Raw genomic sequence first — 11663 nt, 5'->3', positions numbered from 1 at the left:
CCCATCCGTCGAGGGTTTCCCAGCCGTGTGGAGGTGCTGCTGGGGGACAGGGGTCAGTGGGGACCTGGCAATGCTGGGGAACGGGGGGACTCAAGGAGCTTAAAGGTCTCTTCCAACCAAGTGGTTCTGTGATTCTGTAATCCAGCAGGATCAGTGCTAGAACTTTAAGTGGTTACAGGTGCTGGTCTGTGTCGAACCTGTGGCTAATGTATTGTTTTGTTTCAGGATTCTGACAATCCAGACCTGCGGGATCGTGGCTACATCTACTGGCGCCTTCTTTCCACGGATCCAGTGACTGCCAAAGAAGTGGTCCTCTCCGAAAAGCCCCTCATTTCTGAAGAGACTGACCTGATTGAACCGACTCTGCTGGATGAGTTGATCTGCCACATCGGCTCTCTGGCTTCGGTGTATCACAAACCACCCAACGCTTTTGTGGAGGGCAGCCATGGGATCCACCGCAAGCACTTGCCAATTCACCATGGAAGGTAAGCTGAGGCAACCGTGGTGATAATGGGCAGGATTGGTTATTTCTAGCAAATAGTCCCAAAAGATGCAAAAATCTTTTATAACGCTCTAGTGGGTTTTTTAATTGGTTGCGTAGGGGCTAGCAGGTCATTGAAGGGGCCATTTCATTGTAGAATTCAATCCTGGTTATAGTTAGAAGACAGAGGAAGTGTCCAAGCTCTTGTGTGAGGAGGAGGTATGATGTTTTTTGAGAAGACAGTGGCTATAAGCCTTCTAGACAGGAGAGTTGGAATAAAACAGCAGAAGATTTGGATAACTGGTACAAGGGTGTGCTTCCAGGAGGATGACAGTGGTAAAAAGAAGTGTGATTCAGAAGAATACACGACTTTGATTTTGTAAGAGCTTTTGCCTCAGCAACAGCGCAGCTTTGCAAGCCTCACGTGGTCAGAGTAATACCAGTTTCCTGGAACAGGCAAGTACAGGGATCCTCTGCTGTTGTGGTACCGAATGGGGAAGGACTGGTAAAACTGTCTTCTTGCTTGGTGCATATAAAGCCAGGGGGGTGTAAAACCCATCTAAGCCCCATCACTGAAAACTGTTTGGGCTTAAAAGAAGGTGGCGAGACTGATAATGGTTCTGTCTGACTTTTGGGGTGGGGAAACTGCTTTGGCTTGTCTGGAGCTTTAATGCTTCTCTGTGGTGACGGTCCTGGAAGAGGGTTAGATCCACAGGAGCAGGCAGTGTGGTAGCGCTGGGCTGCAGTGCTGCTGGTGAGCCACTTCCTGGGGTTCCTCATCCAGGTCAGCAGTGCTACTTGCACTAAGGGTATTAATTACCAATGCAAGTGTGCTTTACAGAAGGAGGCAGAGTTATCCCGGCTCACCTTTTAATAATATTCCCCAAGTGACACTTGGAGCGCTATTTTTTGCCGTTGCACTGAAATCAGTGTGCGATGCTGCTCCTTTTCTATTTTCTGTCACCGCTTCTCTGCTATTCTTAGCAACTAAAGCTATTTCTGTAGTGACTAGCTTTGGGAAGCTGAGTTGTGTTCTCCCTGTCTATGAAACCAAGCCTGGCTGCCCTGACCCAGGACCAGCAAGCACAAGTCTACCAGGCGGAGAAGAAAAGCAGTATCCGCTTTCCACAGCTCCTTCTCCCAGGCAGAGATTTGCCTCAGCAGCAAAACGAGCTGGAGTGGGGGTAGCGTTGCTCTTCGGTGCTACCAGTCTTCCTGTACGCTGCCGTTTCAGGTCGCTACAGAAGATGAATGTTTTAGGGGGGTTGAGTCAGCTCAAGGAATTCAGTTTTTGCAAGGAGTCATCCTTTTACCAGCTTCCTGCTTGGCTTGACTCTCGCAGCTTGTGTTCGGTCGCTCTGCTGACCTCCAATCTTCTCTGCCTGTAGCAGAATTGAACGTTGCCCTGGTGGTATTTACTACTAAATTACCCATTACTTCAACATAAAACCTTCAGGCCCCAATTGGCAGCGGCAAGCTGAGGAAGCTGGAGCTGGGGGAGCGTCTGAAGGGTGCTCAGCAGAGCATGCCGCATACTGATGCGCTGCTCCAGCCCCTCCAGTAAATTAAAAGATGAGTGGTGTTACTTAATGGCTCACCAGGCTTCTCCAGTGTGAGCTCACCTCCTGAAGAGGCCCTGGTGTTGTGGTTTCCTGCTCTACTGTCAGCAAAAGGATGGTAAAACCGTTCAGGCTGATGTGAAGGCCCCCTGGTACTGCATCACAGCACACCAAACCACCCCTCTCAGCCAGGAGAGTTATGGTGGGCAGCTCTGCGGGGGCATGGCTGAGGGGAGCCCGGATTTGTGCATCCAGTATGATTTTACTCATTGCTAAGGAATTGGTTTGCCTTTTTCTGGTGCTGAATGTGCATGAAAAGATACATGAAAGTCTGTCAGCTGGAGGCAAGCTGAGTGAAAGGTCACCTCCTCACCTGAGCTGTTTGGAGTTATCCTCATACTTCTGCGCTCTGGTAATGACCGTTCTGGTGACCGACCTTTCTGCTGGAGACAGATTTTCCTTCAGATTGCACAGTGGACAGAGGTGGAAGCATGGCAGTGTAGAGATGTCTGTGATGAATGTGACTTAAGGTAGTCATGGTAGGGTTGTCTTGGAGATGGGCAGAAGTAGCTAGTGGTGCTTTCCTGGTGTGCATTACGCTTGGCAGACCACTCTCCATCGCAGTTTGATTCATTTAATTTTCATGAGAGCAGTGTAGGACAGGTTCCTTTCAGCTCAGCTGATGAAAAGACCTATTGAACAGCTTACAGATGGTGAGATGTTGCTGCCTCTTCAGTGAGCCCAAGTGTCACAGAGTTGCAGTTGAATCCTAAAGTTGGGGGGGAAATCTCCTGACTGCTTGGCAGTGTTGCCTTGTGTGGTGGCTCCCACCACCCCTGCTCAGCTACAATGCAGCTGGGACATTCGGGGGAATGTTTACAGGGCTCCTGGGAAAGGAGGAGTCTGGTGAGACTTGGACAGGAGTCTCCATTCCCACACTGGTGGCTGCAGGAAATTTTTCATGCTGGCTTAGGCTGTGCATCCCTTGTGCCTCCCAACATCTGGGAACTGCTGGAGGCTGAGCTCATGGGAGGGCCAAAGCTCCAGCTCACACAGGCACACCCAGCTGGGAGCCACTGCCCTGACCATAAGAGAGAGAACTGCTGTCAGACTTTTTGCCCTGTATTACCCAGATATTCTTTATTAATTCTCTCTTTCCAAGCAGACACAGAGTCGTTTATGCAGATCTCTTTAAGGAGGCCCATTCCGGGCAGGAAGGGGAAGGTTTGGTGGTTGTTTTTTTTAATACAAACTGACTTAGCTTTGTCCTTTCCTAACTTCTTGTTGGGTTCGGGTCAACTGCAGTTACGCAAGACCCTGAAGGGTGGCTTTATCTCCATCAGCAGAGGGATGAGTAAGCGTTGAAGAGGTGTAGTGTTAACGGGATTGTATACTGGGAACGAACCCAGGGTGTGCACTGTCGGCTTGTGCTGTGCCTCTGCTCTTAAAGGCTGTTCTTCCCCACTCTCAGGTTGGGGGTGGGAGCAGATCACAGTAACCACTTGCTCTTCGACACTGTTTTAGTTTACTGCTCAGCATACTCAGAAGTCTCCTTGCTGAAGGCAGAAGCAGAAAGGACAACTAATATTAGTACTATTAGGGATCGAAAGCTTGTAACGCAGAGCAGCTTTCCACTCGTGCTGTCGCTGCCCGGTAACTAATTCCTTATACTCCATCTCTTCCTCTTGGTACTGAAGCTGGGAGCAGCTAAAGCTTTCCCCTCAATCACTGAATAAGGGTAAGGAAGAGAATCGTGGCTACTCCAGATGAGGAGCTGCGATCGCTGCAGAAGAGCCCCAGCATTAAACACCTTGTCAGGACCCGAATTCCCATGGCCTTTGTGGGCAATTATCTGTTGGCTGCACCTGCAGTAATATGAGCTGGAAATAATTTTGTCAGTTACTGCTAGCACCAGGATACAAAATAGATTTTAAGTTATCTAAAATATTAGTGTCTCTGGATTTAAAGAATAAATGCATTGCAATGAGATCTGCAGCAGCTGCAGTCAGCCTTCCTGGCTTTTTCTCTCCTCCTTGTAAAATTCAGTGGCAAGTGAATATAAAAGGTAGCCAGACCGTGTGTGATGAGAAATTTTGGAAGCTGTGTAATGAGCATTTCTAGTCCAGTAATTAGCATGCCTGTTAACTCAGAGGAAAGCAAATTACTGACAGAAGGGAGGAATTGATTTTTAGATTGAGGTCTTTCATTAAAGAAGAGTTGTGGAGCTTGGTGCTGGTCAGCAGAAGGTGGTTAATCTGCCATCCCCACACCCAGAAGGTCCGTGGGGAGTTTGCAGTGGTTAGAGTGAGGGCTCAGGGGTTTTATCAGTGTTAGGCCTCTGAGGAAATCTGGACTACCTTTTTTTTAATCCATGTTTATGTGTAGTTCTCCAGGCCCAGTGGGCTGAAAATCACCTCTATAGGTTTCCTCTGAGCTGGGAAAGATTTGTTTTCAGTGTCATAGTGCATGTAGGATGTATGGCTCACTGTTCTGGGGGGTCTGTGATTCTTGGGGTGGGCAGATTTCACACCTTGAAGATTCTTTGTCCTGAAGAGAAAGCCATGTACAACACATGGAAAGTCTTTGTGCTTGAGGTATGTGTTGAAGAACCACTTGCCAGAACATCCTGCCTTGTACATGGCAGGGGTCAGGTCAGCTGCCAGGATAAGCTTCTGACTGGCTTCTGCCTGTGGGCCACCTCATGCTGTGTTTCCCCCATGCTGGGAATCTGAAGCTGGAGACCAAAGGTGACTAACAATTCTCTCTTCTGCCTCTTGCTCCTCCTACCCATAGCACTGATGCAGGCGATAGCCCTGTGGGCACAACAGCCACCACAAACCTGGAGCAGCCGCAGGTCATTCCATCGCAGGGTGACCTTCTGGGTGACCTTCTCAACCTGGACCTGGGACCCCCTGTGAATGTTCCCCAAGTGTCCTCCATGCAGATGGGTGCTGTGGACCTCCTGGGAGGAGGGCTGGACAGTTTGGTAAGTGCCATCCTCTTTAACTTCAGCTGATGTGAAATAATCGGAGCTGTGCTTATCCCTGCAAAGCCTTGATCAGTTGTGCTTGTCGTGCTCGGATCACCGAGCTCCTTGTGCAGAGTCCTGAAACTCCAGGAAGATTTAACCAGTGCTATTGTAGCAACTTTCAGCAGGTTTTTGCTGCTACAAAATGAGTGTTGCTGTATGCTGTAGAATCTGCGTGGTCAGAGGATGTATTTGTCCCATACTTTTTTCTGACCGTAGAAGAAAAGCAAAGCGTTGTTTTAAGGATGTAAAGTGTTCCACTGCTTTGTAGTTGATTTGGGCTCCCTTTCAAGAAGGTGTTTGTTCCAGCCGGTTCCCAACCCTACTGAATTGCAGTGCAACACTGGCAGGCCTGCAGGCTGTAGCCCTGTGTCATCCCATTTGTATATTCTCCAGAGTATGTCATGGTTTAATGTGGGTGACATTTTAATTGCAGTCAGGTCAAGAGGGAAGCACTGTGTAGTCCTGTCCATGCCACAGCTGCTCACAACGAGTGTTCTAGTGCTAACAGGGTCAGGCTCCTCTGGAGCGATCACACGTTGCATCCGCTCTGGGGTGAGAGTTAGGTGTGAGCTGCAATGGGAGAATCACTCGGTGAGGAGACTGCAGTGGCGGAGAGGAGCTCGGTGCTGTGGTTCTTAGGCCGGTGGCAGGCAGGTGCTGGGAAGCGGTGGATGTAACGGTCAGCCTAGAGTCGTTCCCATGGGATGGAGCACAGCACAGATCCCCAACACCCTGGTGACCTGTCTGCAGGGGGAAGACGCAGTCTAGGTATTGCACCACGTAACCTGAGTGAGACTATCCCAGGGAACACAACTGGGTGTTTGTCAGACCTCCAGGGGATTTGTCCTGGTTTGGATTGAGGTTTGGCTGGTGCTAAGCTGGGCTGGGTTATCTGAGTGCCTGCGTTAGGTGCGCTTTCCGTTCTGAGTCAAGCTCTGAATAGCAGAGGTAGGAGGCAGCTGGATGAACCCCAATGCAACAAATCCTTATTTGTCAAAGATATATTTTTTTTGAGCCGCCATAATCTTGTTAAAGCAGACATTAAACACAATCCCAGCTCCAGCGCTTCACGAGCTCGTGAACTGGAAACAACTGAACCTTGAATGGCATTTGCATTCCTGGAGGTCAGATGGGCTTTAGCCTCGGTGCCATCTAAACTGCAGTTTGCTTATTTAGCTCCCTTTCACGCTGGGGAGGTAAGGGCTTAGGGAAATGGTTTAAACTGGAGCTGCTGGGAGAGCGGAGCGAGCCCCGAGCAGTGGCCTTTGCAGCCTTTGCCCTGCGTTGCAAGATGTGCCACTAAAACTGGGGTTTTGAATGGTGTTAGGGCACTGCAGAAATCCTGCTGTCCGTGGCAGTGCAGAATGGTGACGAGGTAAATCCCTCTGTCTGTAGTGTCTTCCAGGCCCTTGCAGTAGCCCTTTGTTTCTCATTAGTGTCAGAGACAAATAAATGGATGCAGCAGGAGAACTGAAACTTGGTTTTGGGAAGAGAGTTGTCTCACAGGTAGTATTAACGGGCTTAATTCAGAGAGTGCTCTGGCAGTAGAGCTGTTGATGGGCTACTAGGCTTTCACTTACCGTTCTTCTCAAGCCTTAAGGAAGTCCATGGGGCCGTGGGGTGTGTTCTAACAAAGTGATCATGTCTGGACAGGGCGTAGCTGGGTGGGCAGCGCTGCCTCAGCTGAGTTACTCGATGGGGTGATCATGAAAAAGCCCCTCCGAATGGTGGTGGGTGTTTTCCCCTGGAATGCTCTGTGTTGAAGTGCTGCTGCATCAAATGTCCTGCCTCCTCCTGACCCCTCACATGTGTAACTGAATCTTTTCCTGATAAATCTATTTCTCTGTTTTTTCTCTCCCTGATAAGTCTAATTAGTGTATGTGTGACTGCAATCTGTGCCTCAGTTTCTCATTGTGGACGTATGTTTAACAAGTCAGGCTGGGTCTTTAATACCTAACCTGGTATTAGTTATGTTTGGATCTGGGGCTAATAGGAAGCTGTGTTTGTGCAGTGCCAAACCCACGGTCTCAGACTGGAGGTACACGTGTGCTGGGTTCCTCTGCTGAGGGGTGAGATGCCTCCCAAGGTGCCCTCTTGAAGGGCTGAGCTCTTCACCGGGGATCGGCAGCGCCTGGGAGCCAGGGATGGTGGGGTGCTCCTGCAGCCCGTTAGTGGAGCTGGAGACTGAGATAAAATCTTCTTCCTCTGTCCTTATCGGTGCCCTGCCTATCAGCGGATCAGTGAGCGTTCTGGCTGTGGCTGGAGCAGTCCCTTCCTCTTTCTCCTCCACATACCTTATACACGCACATTCTTTAGATTATGCTGCTGCCTGATTCGCTCCACTTTGAAGTTTCCCTCCCCGTTACTCCTAAAGTCTTTTTTAATGCATTGCTGGGAAGACTGAGGCCCCCTTGCCCTTGCACGAAGGTGTGAGCAGTCCTTCACCTCAAACCAGATGGAGTTTGCTTCCCTTTGGGCCCCTGTGCTACCAGGAGGTGACCCTGCATGACTGGAGACACCGAGGCAGCTGTATTCCTCTGTGTGTTCTGCTCTGATCTGTCTGTTCCCAGCCCTCCTGTTCTCTGGGGCATCTCAGGAGATGACTGGAACCAGGTGAGGCTGGGATCCTATCGAAGGAAGGGTTGAATATAGATTTTCCCAACAGGAACTGGTCTAGTATCATCTTTTTAAGGCTCCCGGTGCTGGAGTTTTTGCCACCTCTACTGTTGATCCCTGTTTTCTGCTCATCACCAGCAGATCCCTTTTGGATCTCAGGTGACCTGAGAGGAGACAGGGGAACCTGAGAGATTCATATGTGGTGGATTCTCTGCCTTGTGCCTCTGGCAGTATCTCAGCTGAGCGGGGACGTAAGTTGTTGGACTGTCAGAGTAGAGCAGCCCCAAACACCAATTCCATTTTTCAAGCAAGTGTTTGATATGTAAAAAAGCCTAAAAAAGTCTCTCTGTTACAGTGGAAGAAAATGGTTTGGGATGTGCTTGAGCTGATGGATGAGCTCATGGTCTGTTGCTGTGATGGCGAGACTGCCTCAGTACTGGGAGCGTCTCAAAGGCAGCTGAAGGTCTGGAAGAGGCTGCTGGCAGGATCTCAGCCACAGTGTCACATTCACTCAGTGTCATGTGTTGATCCCCTCGGATACTTGTTGCAGCTCTGATATATTTGATAATGCCTCATTTTCTTTGGAAAGGGGGGTGTCTGGCTTCAGAGGGATGCTCCTGCAGTTAACGTCCCAACAGGACTAATCCAGAAGGATTAAGAGCAGCATTAACATCCGCAGCAAATGTCGTTCTGCATTTCCATCTCTTAAACCATGGGGCTGTTTTTCTTCCAGGCATTTAAACAGAGACTGCATGGTGTAAAACTGGATAAACACCAAATTAATATTGTTCACTTGAATTTTCCTCAGCGTTGCTAGATATTTATCCCCATGACCATGAGACTCCAGCTGCTTGATAGGTTAATTTCTTTAGTGAGTAACTCTTATTTTTATCTGCATGGTGAGTCCTGTAATTGGTATGAAATGGAACATGCATATTGTGCACGCACAGATGCTGAGCATGTGTTAACAATTAAAAAAAGGAGAAAAAGGGCCTTTAGTGCAAGAACAAGATATGTTTTCTTAAACCCAGAGCAGACTCACTGTATGACTTATGGGGAGCTGTTCTGCAGCGAACAGAGCCAGCACTGGGTCTGCTCGGGTTGTGCCACCCTGGCAGATCTTGTTCATCTCTGCTTTGGTTGCTTTTCTGTACAATGGTGACCAGACCCACTGTGATAAAGCTGTTTGAGATCTCCAGCTCCACAGTGTAGAGCAGTGGTACCCGTCACTAATGCGGGAGAAGCAAAACTTGCCTGGACCGCAGATTGCTGGCTGCAGAGTTGTGCCTGCTGAGAGCTGGAGTTTGATGCTTTGACGCTTTATCCCCTCAAAGGCTGCTCGTAAGTGGTTAAACTCACGGTGATTACAGGCAGCCCTCCAGCTCCTGGTTTGCTGTTGATGCAGTGCTTGGTAGGGCGTTTCTCTGTGCTGTAAGGAGCCAGGGTCATTTTGCCTTTAAACCTTTCTGTGTGTTCATTTGCTCTGAAAATCCATTGGGCGTGAGAGCTCCGTGATGCCCGGCCGGGAGCCAAAGAGGGTGGCCTCAGACCCGGGGCCGGGGCAGTAAATCTGTGGCATGGGCAGGCTTGGATCGTCTGTTATGTAAGGATTTTATTTAATCTTCCAGCCACTCATCTACAAGAACATTATTGATTTAAGGCTGGCAGCTGGTCAGGCTGATTTATGTCCTGAATTGCAAAGCTGTTTGATAAATGCTGGATATCCACTGGTTCTGTAATACTGGACTGGTCTGGGCTGTTCCAGGTGGAGCTCTGCCCCTCTATAATCAGGTTGGATATAAGTTGGTCTGACCCCAGGGGTTTCTTCTGCATGGTTCAGGGCTGCGTCCCACCACGGAGCTTGCCCTGGAGTGTGATGGAGGGCTGGGACCTGTGCGGTAGCTCGCCCTGTCCCACAGGGTGTCCTGGGCTCCAGGAGGTAACGCCTGCTCCCAAGTGGTCCCGAGTGCCTGCCTGGTCCAGAGGGCTGGTGGGCAGGGGCAGCTGGTGTCACTCCCTCCCTGTCTGACTGTTTTCTTGTGGAGAGTTCAAAGCCTGGCCTTAGTGAACAACACCCTGGCTTGTTGAGGTTGATGAGGGACTCCCCAGTGATTTATATATATAAAGAAACCTTCTACTGAGTTATTTCATATACTCAGAGTAGGAAGCCCACAGCTGACCCCCTACTCTGCCCTGGGTGCCAGATTCCTCTCCTGGCTCTGCAAGTAACTTTCTGTGTATAATCGTAGGATACTAAGTTATTTCATTTACCTTTTCCTGGAACTACAGTGTGAGAGTGTCTGTGCTGGGTCAGCCCCAACATCTGCTTGTGCAGTGGATGGGATGCTTCCCAGGATGCTCCCCCAAGATGCTCCTCCAGCCTCCAACAAGGAGCTGAGTGTCTCCTTTCATCTGGGCTGTTCTGGTTTGATGAGCTACAGAGGATGTCTGTTGGGATTTCTGACGAAGGGCATGTGTCCAGCGCTGACAGGGAAGAGGAGCTCGTCTGGGTCCCTCGTTCACACCCGAAGGCTGTGGTGCTGTAACAGGAGCTTTCTGGAGCTCGTTTTTTACACTTCAGAAAATGCAGATGGTTAGTACTTCATTTCATTTGCTGATGGAAATCATTCAGCATGGTGAAGCATTAGCAGTAAGTGCAGCTGGTGGCTGTGGTATTGGCAGCATGACCCGTCCTCCTCCACCTTTGACACAGTTGTCCTGTTTGTCTCACGGTTTGGACAGCAGCCCTTCTGCTCTGCAGGCCTGGCTCAGCGGTAGGAAAACAGACACGTAAAACAGGCAGCAAACAAGGTACTGCAAATGCCTCTGTGCGAGGCACAGCGGAGCCTGCGGTGAGATACCTGCAGCCCATCAGAGGTCAGAAGATGCAGATGCATGATCTGCCCTGTGGTTAGGATGCCTCTGACAGGGTTAGCCCAGGTCGAGTGCCCTGCTAGCAGCAGTGCTCCAGCGCTTCAGTCACCCCACTGCCTGGTTCTTGTTGGGTAAATGCCTGTGCTGCTGTGTCACTGTGTGCATGTCATGCTTAACTCTTGGTCTGGGGTGGGAGGGAAGGAGGTGGCAGCAGCGGTTGCCCCCTGTTAACCCATGAATTCTGGCCCTGTGAAGCGCGAAGCTTCTCTGAAAGCCCTGGCTCTGCGATGGACAAAAGGTGCAGTGGTTGTTGCAGCTTCTGTCCCTGGCTCCACCTTCTGTTATTTTTTGGAGCTCCAAATGCCTCACGTCATGTTGCAGAAGTGATTGTAACCCCTCCGGATCACATGAACACTTCAGCAGTCACTTCATTACAGGCTGCTATTAAGATGCAAATAAACCCCCCTAATGCAGTAACTCCAGCACTGCTGTACTTCGTAAGTCAGCAGAACTGCTCACACGGAGCTGAAATTACAGGGCAAACGCTCTTCAGCTGCAGAGCAGCCGCAACGCCACCCGAGCCAAGGAGTGGCTCGGAGTAAAGACGCCGATGTGGTTTGGGAGGAGGTGCTAGTGCTAGTTTTGGGGATGCAGGGTCAATCCAGCATCGTATTTAAACCCACGTGGCTGCTCAAGTGCTGTTTGAGGCAGGATAGGTTTGAAGGGAATAAGGAGAATTCCTCTTTGAAGAACTTCGTGTCTTTGGTGGCTAAGGCTCCCTGTTCACACCCCTGAAGCTGGCTGCTCTTCATCCTGGACAGAGGCTTTCTGCTCTTCAGCAAGAGGCGAGCCTGCCAGCTTTGGTCTTAGGATCAGGGCTTTGAAGTGCTACAAGTTCCCCTTGGCCATCAAGTGGCAGCCCTCATCCACCCCACCTTCACAGCGAGCATTTCAGCCTGGGTAGGGCTGACAGCAGTATTAATGTGGTCCTTGCCTCCATGGGGCTGTTGCCTGCTCTCACTTGAGGCAGGTTCACATTGTCCTTCCCCCAGGAGTGGCTGCCCCCCCATGAGATGAATGGAAATGGTTAACTAGAGCTGCC

At 50.1% G+C, this 11663-nt stretch overlaps 1 protein-coding gene across 4 annotated transcripts in view; it reads left to right on the top strand.

Moving 5' to 3' along the window:
- Nucleotides 1–11663, top strand: part of LOC104499680 (AP-2 complex subunit beta) — a 75143-nt gene that overhangs the window by 33901 nt on the left and 29579 nt on the right. For all 4 annotated transcript variants that reach the window (XM_010143222.1, XM_010143221.1, XM_010143219.1 and 1 more), the window contains exons 14-15: nucleotides 226–485; nucleotides 4834–5026. In XM_010143222.1, the coding sequence (XP_010141524.1) occupies nucleotides 226–485; nucleotides 4834–5026 (453 nt within the window). The remainder of the gene's footprint in view (nucleotides 1–225; nucleotides 486–4833; nucleotides 5027–11663) is intronic.

Source organism: Buceros rhinoceros, unplaced genomic scaffold (assembly GCF_000710305.1).
Source record: "Buceros rhinoceros silvestris isolate BGI_N320 unplaced genomic scaffold, ASM71030v1 scaffold9899, whole genome shotgun sequence".
Taxonomy (NCBI): domain Eukaryota; kingdom Metazoa; phylum Chordata; class Aves; order Bucerotiformes; family Bucerotidae; genus Buceros; species Buceros rhinoceros.
The sequence above is the reverse complement of the archived record's forward strand: the minus strand, read 5'-3'. Positions and strand labels throughout refer to the sequence as shown.